General features: G+C 61.7%; 1 protein-coding gene across 2 annotated transcripts; it reads right to left on the reverse strand.

Annotated features, from left to right (window-relative positions):
- Positions 1–795: 795 nt before the first annotated feature.
- Positions 796–12,114, reverse strand: SLC12A9 (solute carrier family 12 member 9). Of its 2 annotated transcripts, XM_084212485.1 has the most exons (13): positions 11,877–12,114; positions 9,668–9,802; positions 9,358–9,495; positions 8,832–9,131; positions 8,508–8,615; positions 8,290–8,401; positions 8,037–8,194; positions 7,689–7,771; positions 7,231–7,355; positions 5,715–5,907; positions 5,376–5,550; positions 4,493–4,639; positions 796–4,041 (listed from the first exon to the last, which is right to left on the reverse strand). In XM_084212485.1, the coding sequence occupies exons 1-13, from the start codon at positions 12,058–12,060 to the stop codon at positions 3,206–3,208; spliced, it is 2,694 nt and encodes an 897-aa protein (XP_084068611.1). In that variant the 5' UTR covers positions 12,061–12,114; the 3' UTR covers positions 796–3,205. The 2 variants fall into 2 exon arrangements, with proteins under 2 accessions (XP_084068611.1, XP_084068612.1); XM_084212486.1 differs by lacking the exon at positions 8,832–9,131.
- Between the last annotated feature and the right edge of the window lie 618 nt (positions 12,115–12,732).

The following is a 12,732-nucleotide window of genomic DNA, read 5'->3' on the forward strand; positions in this document are numbered from 1 at the left end:
GAGTGTCAGCCTGGGTAGGCAACACGGCCTGTTGGTGCACCCACATGCCTGGCGGAGGTTTGCACCAGTTATCCCTTATAGGAAACACCTGGCCCAAGAATTGCCTGTTTAGGGTGGGCATCACCCCACAAGTCCCACCTCAAGGAAGCCCATCCCCAGCACCCAAGGCGGGAGTACGAGAGTGCTCCGCCCCACAGCTGAGCACATCCACCCATTACCCACAACCCTCAACCGTGGACTCACCTTTCCCAAATCCCTCAGTCGACGTCGTCGTCTCCCCCCTCCCCCACCCCAAAACCCCTCGGTCTCCCCCAGCTCCAAACCTGGCATCCCATTAGTGCCGTGCCCCAGCTCAGAGCACGGCACTCCCCCAGCAGCCCCCAGCCCCACTCCCCCCGCCGCCGCCGCGTCTCCCCTCCGCTATTGTCAGAGGGTTGCCTCTGCCTCTGTCTGCGAAATTAATTCGGAGGTGGAGAGGGAGAATTATGTAAAGTGTGGTTATTCTGGAGCGGCGGGGGAAGCGCGGCTGATGGCAAAGTGCCTTTTTGTGTGTTTAATATGCATTTTTTTCCAGCGGTGCATTTTCAGGCGGGTAATTTGCTGTCTTTTCAGACCCCGATCAGTATCATTTCTCCGGCAATGACAGCTTTTATTTGCACTGAAATGAATGCTGCAAAATTTCCAAGAAATAGCCGAGGCCCTGTTGGCTGCCCACCCCCACAGGGCCGGGGCATGGGCACCCACCCCCGCAGCCCCCTGCCCATGGCCCCACTTGGCAGCAGAGTCATGGGGTTCTGGGCAGATGCATGAGCCAGTTTGCACACCCCGAGTGCACAAGGATGTGCGCTCCCCTGGCTCCCCCTTCCTGGAGCCCTGTGTGCACCATCAGGGTGTCACACCTAGGGGTGGGTATATACACCCACACCAACGTGTGTGCACACACAGACACCCCTTGTGCACGTGTGCAGCCCCCAGCACAGCACCCCCTCCCATGTGCACATGCACACACACTCTCTCCTTGTTTATGTATATCCCTGCCTGAACATCTACACACATACACACACGTGTACCTGCTTGTGTGCTGGTGGGCCCTTTCCCCACTTTCCCCAGACCCTGGCATAGCACCCCTGATCCAAACCACCAGGAGGGTTTGGGGGTCCCCAATTCACTGGGCTCTACCCCAGCACAGGCCAGCTCTCGGGGAAATCAAGGCACAGAGGGGGGAGGCACTGATGGGTGCTCTCTGCACAGTCCATCCCCTCTGAGCACAGACAGCAATGGGTGGGAGTCTGGAGGAGATGCAGGGCTGTGACTGTGGCTGTTTGTCTGCACCTCTGGCTGTTGGGAAAGAGGAAAAACGCTGTTTGTGTAGGTGTGTGCCGCGTGGGCGTTGCGTGCCGGAGCTGGTTTGCCGGAGCCGCGGCGCGGGCGCACGGTGCTGCCTTTGCAGCGGCCGTGATGCTGCACGAACACACCCGGCTGTGCATGTGCGTGCCCGTGTCAGCCCCCGCCCGCGCAGGGCCGCGGGTCAGCGTGTCTGCAGCGCTGCCTCGGGCACACGTGTCCACGTCCGCGCGTGGGCATCTCTGAATGGGACAGCAGCCCTGGATGTGCCCAGGCACTCGTGGCCCGGGTGTAACACGAGTGGTGTTGCAGAGTGCTCATGCGTGGGCAACGCTGCACCTGCCTACAATGCTGTGGGGGGCTGCATGGTCCTGAGCCTGGGGTCCCATGCACCCCTAGCCCCGGGACCCCACCTGCAGAGGTGCTGGTGCCTGGCATGGCCAAGGTTAACACTGCTGGAGCCCATGGGCACAGTGAGGGGAAGCTTTAATTTAATGAAGTGTGAGGCTTTTTATGGGCTTTTAATTACGTGGTGATAATTAACATTATAGGCCTCCGGGTCCCGCTGGTGCCAGGCTGCCCTGTGCCAGCTTCCGACTGTTTGTAAATAAATCCCGCGGGATGTGTGGTGCTCGCCGCAGGGCACCCAGCTCCTGCAGCAGGGAGCAAAGCCAGCCCCAGCCCCCTCCTCCCCAGCCAGGGCAAAATCCACTGCAAAATGTGGGTCTCCACCATTTTTCCCACCAGCTGCACCCAACCACCTGGATTTTGCCAGCCCTCTGCCTGACCAGAGCTGCCAGCCAGCAGCGCCAAGTTTGGTGAGAGCAGGCACAGGCAGCAGTGCCACACTTGTCACCCCTGCTGGAGCACAGCCTGGCTGGGAACAGCCCCCCGTGCGGGGGCTAATAGGAAGCAATCCATCAGGCAGCACTGGGCACACTGCCCACCCGCCAGGCACCCGATGGATTTATCGTCCAGCACCTAGGCAATTTCCTGCCCTCCTCTAATCAATAAGGGAGGGCAGGGGGCAAGGCCAGCTTCCCCCTGCAGGTCATGATGTGTGTGGGGAAATAAAAATGCCCCAAGAAACAGGTCAGGAGACCCAGGTGTGTGGGTAAGGACCCCACCACAAATAATTTCCACATTTCCTGCCAGCACCAGGGGATCAGCAGCCATAGGGGTGGGGGGACTACAGATTAAAGCATCTGGATGGCCCCCATCCAACAGCATTGGGGGTACGGAGCAAGATCCAGGGTGCCATACACTGCACCATTAGGGCCAGTACCTGACTGCTTCCCCCACCCACCCAGCCTCACACAGGGAGCCCAGGCCTCCAGGATCCCCTCCCCCACCCTTTCCCATTTAATTTTTCCTAATGAAAGGCAGGAGGATGGCGGGGAGCTGGGGCACCAAGGTCGAGGCTGCCTTTAATCAATCCCCGCTGCTGGCTGGGTGCCCGGAGGAGCTGGCGGAGGAGAGGATGGGGGCTGCGGCAGGGGAGGAACTACAGAGGGAGTTGCAGGGTGCAACTAAGGGGCTCCCAGCAGACAATTGGGGCACCCAGTGCTTGCCCCCGCCCCAGGACCCCGCTATGCCCTACTCCAAAGAAAAGGCACCGTGAATGCACCGTGCTGCCCATCCAGCCCCAGAGCTGTGCCGGGATCCTGCCAGGACAGCTTTAATCCTCTGCAGGACACATCCCCGAAAATCAAACCCCCTTCCTGCACCCAGCTCTCACTGTGGGGTTGGGGTACCCTCTTTGCCCACCAGAAGGGAGACACTGGGGCCATCCCCAGGCTCAGACTGCTAAAGGCACTGGGAAAAGGAGTGTGCAGGGAGCCGAGGGGGACCTGGGGGTCACCTAGAGCTGGGTGCTGGTGACGGCACTCACCCCGTGCACCAGCACGGTGGGGCCCAGCCCGCGGGTGAGCAGCTCCAGCTGGTGCAGGTAGAGCGGGTAGAGGCTGGTGTCGGCCGGCGGCCGCGGCAAGTACAGGAAGCGCACGGCCGGCGCGGGGCTCTGCTCCAGGACCAGTTTGTTGGCAGCACACACGTACTCATCTGACACTTGGGTGGTGTTGGTCGGGAAGTTCACAACCCCTTCCTCCTCTTCCTCCTCCTCCGCTGGCCCTCCTGAGGGTCCCTGGCAGGTTTGCCAGTGCAGGCGGGTGATGGCATCCCAGGGCACCAGCTGGATCTGGGCCTGGATGCGCAGGTCCTTGAGGAGCTGGCGCAGTTTCTCCTCCTGGGCATGGGGCATGGCGCCTGCCTCCACGCAGAGGAAGAGGCGCAGGCGGGCCCGGCGCCAGGCCCGCGCCATGTTGAGGACGCAGGCCATCTGCAGCAGGAACAGGCTGCAGGTGTCGGCGTAGCGGGCGCTGTCGGGCCGCAGCAGGTTGACGGGCCAGACGTGGATAGTGGGCGGGGGGCTGGCGGCCCGCCGCAGCTCCCAGGCCTTGTCCAGGCTCTCCAGCTGCCGGGCCAGCAGGACATTGCGAAGCATCTTCAGGGCGTCAGCCACAATGCCCACATACTCCCGGGCTGACAGCAATTTGGGAGTGGAGGCTGCCCGTAGAGGGGGGAAGCCCAGGGGGATCTCCTCACGGGCGCTGGTGAAGGCGGGGTGCCGGGCTAGACCATCCTGCGGTGCCTCGTCGTCGTAGAAACCCAGCACCAGGGTGTTGGGGCGCATGCCGCCTGCCAGAGAGACCGCGCCAGCCCAGCTGAGCAGAGGCAGAGGGCTCCACCAGCCCTCCTGGCACTGCAGATGTCAACAAGCCACAGCTTGACTTTGGCATCACTTGCCCTGCCAATTTCAGACCCCTCAGGATCACACCTAGATAGCTCCAAGACCTGACTTGATTTCTGTACTGCCCACTCAATACCTGTCCCACTTGGCTTTGGGACTGCCCACACTGGGTCTTCCAAACCCCTTGGCATATCTCATCCAGGCGTCTTCAAGCCCCTCAACACTGCCAACAATGATGCTTCCAAACCCCAAACTGCCTACAGCTCACCCCAGATGCTTCCAAGAGCAAACTTGGCTCTGGCATCGACCATCCAGGTTCCTCCAAACCCCGTGACACTTCTTAACACACAGGTACAGCAGGATGGACCCTCACCCATGTCCAGAGCAGGCAGAACTTACCAAGGCCAGAGGCGAAGAGGAGCTGCCGGACACCGTGCCGTACTGAGGGTGCAAGGGTGAGGCTGACAAAGGCCTTGACATTCAGTTTGTCCACCAAGCTGAGCCATGAGTCCTGCTGGGGCTGCAGTGGGTCTGAGGGCAGCATGTCTGGGTGGGGGACAAAACCAACATCAGTGGCCCACACTGGGGCTAACCCTGGTGTCCACCCCTGCTGCAAAACCCTGTGCCCACCCCAGCACCCGTGAGATGGAGAGGGGGATGTAGGTGCTTACAGAGAGAGATATAAAACTGTACATAAATATATTTAAAAACTCCAGGCAGCCCCATCCCCACTCCCCAATTTCAGGCCATTAGTCACCACAGCAACAGCAGGGAAGGGGGAACAGAGTCTGTGCATCAGCCATGTCATGTGCCAGGGAGAGCACACGTGTGCAAACCAACACACACGAGAGTGCAAACACCCCCAAGACACCTGGACACACAGCAGCAGGCATGAGGTGAGGATGGACACAGGCACACACGTGTGCAAGGCTGTGCCAAGTGTGTGCCCACATGAGTGCTGGGTGTGTACAGGCAATAACCTGGCTGGCACATGCCTCATGTGCATGCCAACACCAACACATGCAGGAGCCCCACGTGCCTGTGTAGGGATGGACACTTGGGCACACACAAGTATAAGTGTGTGCACGGGAGGCATGGGACAGACACAACTCACTGATGTCCCCCATAGCAGCCAAGCCCAGTGTGCCACACATGTGCCCGAGATGCTGACATTCCCCAGCCATCAACTGGTCAGCAGTGTCAACCTAAGAAGCCCAGGAGCACTCCGGCACCACAGCAAAGTGCAGAGGCCATTAGCACAGGAGACAGTGCAGACCCTCACCCAAGTCCTGCAGCTCCACATGTCCCAGAACATAGAGGCCACTCTTCTTGAGGTCATTGACAAAGTCAATGAGGCGGGCACTGCCTCGCGGGTTCTGCACCATCAGCAGCATCTGCGGGCGCCAGAACTTGACATGGTCCTTCCGCACATCCAGCATCAGCAGGTACTTCCGCACCTGGAGGATGGAGGGAGGGAAACAGCTGAGGAACCCTTTTTATTTCACCAATCCACCCCCTGGGGATGCCAGTCCTGAGGACATGCTGCCCAGGACACAGCTGAGCTGCCACAGGGACACCAGCTTTCCACCCCTTAAGGGGACAACAGGAGGACAGCACTTACCTGATGAAAGATGAGGGCCTGGCTGATGTAGCCCCAGGTGCTGCTGGGTGAGAGGTAGTGAAGGGCGAGGAGGAGGAGGAGGAGGAAGCCCAGGCTCGCCGAGGCCGACACAGGGCTGATGAGGAACATCATGACACAGCAGCCTGCGATGCCCAGCAGGCATGTGTGCCAGGTGAAGTACCGGAAAGTGGGCCTGCAGCAGGGAAGAGGGGACACCTGCTATCATGTGGTGCCCATGCTGCCTGTGGGGAGGGCACAGCAAGGGGAGCTGTGCCAAACGGCCACACCACCCACCCTCAGTGATTCCACTGTGCCAGCCCAGGGCATGTCGGGCACCCTATGTGCCTGGAGGAGAAGTTATGGAGGGGAGATGGTATCTCCCAGGGCAGTGGGCAGCCTGTTGCAAACAGGGCAATGATGGCCATGGGGCTGGCACTGTTCTGGAACACCCAGGTAGTAATGGGCAGTGCATGGCAGCACTGCCAGCCATGGTGCCTGCTCACTCTGGAGCAGGGAGGCGGGGAGGCGAGAAGCTGTTATTTTCTCTAATTGCTGTTTTTCCTGAAAGGTAATTAAAATCCTTTTCCGCTGTGCTTGATGCAGACCTCACTGAGGGGAGGAGGGAGGCACCAGATGTGGGGTGGGTGAGGGGCCTGTTGCTACCCATCCCAGCAGGCTCCCTCCATGCACTGATCCTGCCCCATTCCGCGCCAAGTCAAGGAAGCAGCTGGGCAGGGCAGATGGGGGCCAAGCCACAGTCTGGCACAGGCATCAGCTCTCCTTTGGGAATGGGGCCTCTGTGTGACTCCCAGGCAGTGCCACCCAGCCCTACTTGTGCAACACCTCTGCCCACTTGGGGGACTCTCCCTGCTGTGGAGTCAGCATCCTGCACTGAGAGCAGTGGGCATCACCCAGGAGGGAGATCAGGCTCCCCCTGGCTAGTCCCCGCACCCCAGATTTGGGCAGCCCTACAAGCCCAGCCTCACACCAGAGTACCCCACACCTTGTACTACAGGCTGGGCCTGCCTGCTACACATACTCCTTCTTCCTGGAAGATATTTTCTCCTCCTCCCACCCAGGATCCTCCTTCCTCCCTCCCCCTTCTCCCTTAGTTTAATTAGCGCTAATGGAAAGTGGGCTCCATCACTGCTTGGCAAACTGCCCGGGGGATGCCGGCCGGGCCCAGGCTATAAATTACCTCTGGAAAGCCTAAGGGGAGGGGGCGGGTGGTACCCAGTGGTGCTGGATTTATCTGTACCCACTCAGCAAAGCGGTGCCAGTGCACGAGAACCGTGCCAAGCCAGTGCCATTCTAGGACCTGTCCCCTTCTCTCTCCCCAGGGATAGGGGTGTCTTTGTCCCTCTAATGCCCAGGAGAGGGGAGTTCAGCGTCTCTGCCCACCATCTCATCATAAATCTCAGGCACAGGGGTGGCAGGGCAATCACAGATAGAAGAATGGAGGGATGGGTGCGTGCCAAGCATCTCAGCACAGCCTCTCCCCTGTGGCAGTGGGTACCTGAAGTTGGGGGCTGAGGCCCATTCCAGTGCCAGGCAGGCCAGGTTGACAGTGGCATAAACCAGGAGGAAGAAAATTGTCACGACACTTGCGATGGTGTTGAGCTTCCCAGAAAAGAGCACAACCTGCAGAGAGCACAGGGTGAATGCATACCCCGGGATGGCACATCAGGCATGTGCCCAAGCCACCCCTGTCCACTTGGGGTGTATCCCAGGGGTATGATGGGTAAGGGTATAGACAGGAATCCCTTTCCCTTTTTGTGATTTATCCTTAATTTATGAGATACCTCCCACCTCAGGGAGGGAAGAGCACAATTGCAGCAGGACACCCAGGGCAGGGTCGCTGGGGGAGGAGTTCCACAGGGCAGGGGGACATGCCAGGCTCCACAAGACCCAGCCCAGGTGACAATCAACCTTCACCCAGCGAGGCCAAGAAAGAAGCATGGCTGACAAACTCACCTGCACCACCAGCCAGGAGAGGATCACTGCCATCACTGGGTTCCCACTGGCAGATGTCTTCTTGGCCAGCGCCAGTGCCCGGCCTGCAAGGCAGAGCAGGGAGGCTGGGCTGGGACACCCCAGTAGGCAGCCACAGGTTCAACCACCAGCCAGGAATCCCATCCCCACCCTGAGTGCTGGGGCAGGGGCAAATTCCAGGATATGCAGGTGACCCAAATGGGCACACACCAACCCACAAACCATCAGCTCCACACCAAGAAGGGAGTTCCCTGGTGTCAGGGCTGGTCCCCAGCAGGGACAACCTGCCGAGTAGGCTCCAATGAGTACCAGTGCATTCTGGGCACTCACCAAAGAGATCATCCCGAGCCAGAGCATACAGGATGCGGGATGCCCCGATGAGGTTGCTCATGGCTGCAGAGAGAGTGGCAGCATAGATGCCCACAGTGACCAGCGGTGGGAAGATACTGATGTCACGCAAGAAGCCATAGTCTTTCTGCAGGAGGATCCTGGAGAGGGACACAGACACACTGACATCCACCTTGGCCCAGGCCAGCATGCCCTGGCACCAGGCACACCCTGGCATGTGGAGAGGTGGCTATACCTGTTGCAGGTGGCACACATGAGGAAAGCCAGCAGGTTGTAAACGAGGTAGGTGAAGAGCACAGCAGAGATGGTGCCCCGTGGGATAGAGTAGCTCGGGCGCTTCAGGTCCCCTGTGGGCAGGAGCAGACAGCATTAGTACCCACAGGCACAGCACACCCCTGATCTCTTCCAGTTCCTGCTCCTTGTGCCACCCTGCCAGGCACCTCCTGTCCATACCTGACATGTTGGAGCCTGCCATGATGCCAGTGCAGCCATTGAACATCACTGCAAACACGGAGCTGAAGCTCATCATCTGCCCAGTGGTGTAGTCCTTCCCATACTGACCTGCAGGACACACAGACAGGGGCTGTGACAGGCTGTCCAGGGTGGCACAGCCCCACCACAGGCCCTCTCCTCCATATCCCCACACACAAACTACAGGAGAAACCACCCCACAGCACCTGCTTTGTGCCCACCAGCTGCCCCACCCTCGAGCAAGCCCCATGTGATGTGGCAGTGCCAGTGGGCACGGCAGGCAGCGTGGGAGAAGCCTCTCCTCACCGCCCAGGTTCTCTCGCAGGGTGTTGAGGGAGAAGCCGGTGAAGAAGCCGTTATCAGTCTCAGTGCCATTGCCCTTGGGCAGGCGGATGGGCACCTTCAGGGGCTGTGTGGCGAAGAAGCTGACAAGGATGGTGCCCAGGACAGCTGCAACGATGAGGAAGATGAGGAAAGTGGCCTTGGCATAGATGGAGGCACCCACGAGGCACACGAGGAGGCAGAGCGCCAGCAGCACGGTGCCGTAGAGCAGCTCAAACCAGTAGCTCTGGGGCAGGACGTGAATGCCTGTGCCCGCTTCTTGCCCTGGGCAGAGACAAGTCAGGATCAGCAAAGCTTGGAGGGGGCATCATAGGGAGCTGAGAGCTACTAGTATTGTGTCAGGCGTGACGGGCACCAAATGACTAGCCAGAGGGCTGGGTGAGCCATGGCTGGCTCCGCTGGGCATGGTGCTTGGCATGCCTAGCACAGCACTAGGGCTGCTCAGGTAAGGGACACCGGCTGTCCCGTCACCATGCAGGGCGGTACTCACCAGGCGGGATCCCAAAGCTGTCCACCACTGCCTCCACCAGCCCCAGCACATAGAGGGCACTGCCACACACATTGGCCAGAAAAAACATGATCCCGATGCTGCCCCCAAACTCCGGGCCCAAGGCACGGCTGATCATATCTTGCTCGAGTCAAGGGAAGATTTCAGGAGCACAAACCATCACCAGATGCCCCCACCCCTCTCTCCCAGGCCAACAGGGTCGCAGCCTCAGCATGGCACCCCAAGGCCACTGGGTAGTCACTCAGCTTTGTCCCACATGCCCTGTCCCAGCAGCACCCACAGCAAAGGATACAGTAGGCTCCTCCAGCATCCAGTGCCCCGTTGGTGGCAATGGCACACACAGACAGCACCGTCATGCCAATGATGAAATATGCCACTGCGAACATGGCCAGGGCCTGGTACAAACCAGCATGACCCACCACGAACCCTGCCAAGGATGGGAGAGGCCAGTGTGCCCATTAGCTGAGCATGGACAACCTGCAGGACAGAGTCCCTGGGCATTGCCACCACACAGACCTCACCCCACTGAAGCACGTGGCCACTCCCATCCCTGCGCCCACAGCTTCCCCTAGGACATGCCAGCCCCCTCCCCTCCAGGATGAGGATGCTTCCACCTCCCACTCACAGCAGCACACACCAGCACCTCCGTCTCTCAGGGTATCTCCATTTGCCACCCGTGTCTGGCCCAAGTGTGCCCAAAAACCAAACAAACAGGGAAGGGGTTCTGCTGCTGGGACCCCCGTGCCCTGCTGCCACCCTTGTTCCCCGAAATGGGGAGCCAGGAGCTCCCCACAGGGATCCCGTTGCTGCCCCGCTTGCCTACACCACAGCAGGAAGTAGAAGCAGTCCGGGCGTCCCTGCCAGCCACGGCACCGCTCCCAGGGGGGCGGGTGGGTGTTCCCGCAGAGAGGGGCCCAGAGCCCCCCCGGCCCTGCCCGGGGTGACGGGAGCGCTCCCGGCTGGAGCGATCCCGGCTGGCGCCACTGCTGGCAGGAAGGGGCTGCCCGCGGCTGTGGGCGCTGCCCTATCTCAGCCACAGGCCAGGCCGCGGATGTGCCCGCGGGAGAGGCACGGGGGGTGACCGGGGCACCGGCACCGCAAGGAGCCCTTGGGGCGACAGGCTGGGTTTGAGGGCACCCGCTGCGGTCCCCAGAGAGCCGGAGGGCATCCGAGTGCCAAATGTAAGGGTGGGTGGGGGTGTTGGTGGAAATAAAGGGATGCCCCAAAAGCACTGCGGGCCTAAGCAGGAGAAGCTGTTAACCCAGGAGATCTGGGGAGCATGTGGGGTGTGGGGGAAGCGGGGAGCTGACAGGGAGAGCCTTGGTCCCCCAGAGTGGGAAAGTTCCTCTTCCTGGCAGCTTTCCTTCCCCTCCACCCGACACCTCCCCTACCGCCCCGCGGTCCCCGGGATAACACAGCCCCGGGCGGGGGGCCAGGTCAGGCACGGAGAGGCCGGTGCCCGCTGTGGGGTTGGGGGAGTCAGAGCCTGTACTAAGTCCCCAAGCAGGGGAGGAGGAAAGGGGTGAATGATGACACGGGGGATGGCCCGTGCCCCCATCTGAGGGGGCCTCCCAGACAGGGGAATGGCCTCAAGGCTTCCCCATGGCCCGGTGGGGCCCCCCGGGCACGCAGCCAACTCCCGCCCAGGGCTTTCCGTGGGCGGAAAGCGAAAGAGGAAAAGCTTTTCCCGTTCCCGGACCAGAGCAAACATTGCCCGCCCCGCCTGCCCCGGGCCATGCTGGGGCACCTACCCCTTCAGGCCCCCCAAAAGGCTGCCAGCTGCCCCAGTCCATGCCCATTCTGCCCCCTTCATCTCCCAGGGGTCACAGTAACAGACTCATAACTAAGGGGGCAGACTGGGAAACAATGTGTGCCCTTTGCACAAACACAGAGTGGAGAGAAGCTGAGTATCTGCTGGGGGACACCAGGGTACTGCCCTTGGGACAGTGGATGGGATGCGGGAGAGAACTGGGGTGCTGGAGCCTGCCACTGGAGGATGCCTGGGAAGCAGCGGGATCCCAGCACTAGGGGACAGGTGGACATGAAGGCACTGGGAAGACACAGGATTCTACTCCAGGAAAACCAGGGTTTTGAACTAGGGTCCCTTACGCGGGTTCCTAAGGTCCTAATTGGGTTCCTGTAGTGCAGGTTCCTGGCGCTGGGTCCCGAGACCCGAGCTCCCAGTCTAGTGGGGTCACACAGCACTGGGACCCCAGCCCGGGCCGGAACTGAGCAGGCAGGGGAAAGGCACGGGGGCCCGAGACTGTGGGCACTGGGGTACGAACTGGAGGGGAGCACTGGGACTGCAGAAGAGACGGAGGCCCAGGAGAGGGCACTGGGAGGCCACTGGCGACCCAGACTGGGTGGCTCGGGGCTCCAGAGCCGGGGGCCCCGGAATTAGACGGGGGCCAGGCTGGGGGTACCAGGCAGAGCTGGTGACTCTCGAGGGACCCCGGGCCGCGGCCGGGAGCGGGCGGTACCCCGGGGGCGGCGGCACTCACCGAGGCGCAGGAAGAGGACGACGCTGAACATGGAGAGCAGCGTGGGCACCACAACGCCCAGGAATGTGGGCAGCTTGCGGGGGGCGGCGGCGGCGGCCCGGCCGCGCTCCCGGCCCCGCTCCTCCTCGGCCGAGCCGCCGCACAGGCGGTACGTGAGCAGCGCGCTCCGCTCCGAGCTCGCCATAGCCCGGCCCGGCCCGGCTCGGCTCCCGCCGATCCCGAAAAGCGTCCGGTCCCGGTCCCGGCCCCAGCCCCGGCAGCCCCGCCCGCCGACCCGGTCCCGACCCGCCGGGCCCCGCCCTACACACGGCCCCGCCCACGAGCGGCGCTCAAGCCGCGCCCCCGACCGCGCCCCTCGATAAGCCCCTCCCCATTTATAGGCCCCGCCCCGTGCTAGCCCACCATTGAGGCCCCGCCCCACCGTGCACTCTGCCCACGCCCCTTTTCTGGCCCCGCCCACAGCCCCCCGCTCTTGTCACGGCCCCTGTCCCAAAATTCTCTCCCATTAGGGTCCCTCCACCGCCCCCCAAGCCAGTGACTTCCTCCCCTGCCCGAGTCACTCTACAGCCCCAACCCTCGGCCCTTCCGGGGTCTCCGCACTCTGGTACCCAGCACTGTCTCCCCACTCGCGTCCTCCGAACTCGCCCCACTCCTCTCGCACCGCAAAACCCGCCCCTGCATCGCCACGCTCCCCCTGTCCCAGACCCCCCCAGTGGCCAACACCTGATACCGACTCATGTAGCCCCGCGCCCCGGGCACCCCCGGGAGCTCCGGTACAGCCCCCGCCGATGTCCGCTTCCCCGCCCCGCGGCGCTGCCGGCCGGGCTCGGCTGCCCGCGCCAATTACCGGACAATT

Source organism: Fringilla coelebs, assembly GCF_963513975.1.
Source record: "Fringilla coelebs genome assembly, chromosome: 10".
Taxonomy (NCBI): domain Eukaryota; kingdom Metazoa; phylum Chordata; class Aves; order Passeriformes; family Fringillidae; genus Fringilla; species Fringilla coelebs.

Coding starts and splice junctions, on each gene's coding strand:
- SLC12A9 (XM_084212485.1), bottom strand. CDS start 12,060: ATGGCGAGCTCGGAGCGGAGCGCGCTGCTCACGTACCGCCTGTGCGGC. Junction 9,132..9,357: donor CAGCTTTGGGATCCCGCCTG/GTGAGTACCGCC, acceptor GTCTCTGCCCAG/GGCAAGAAGCGGGCACAGGC. Junction 5,551..5,714: donor AGGCCCTCATCTTTCATCAG/GTAAGTGCTGTC, acceptor TCCATCCTCCAG/GTGCGGAAGTACCTGCTGAT.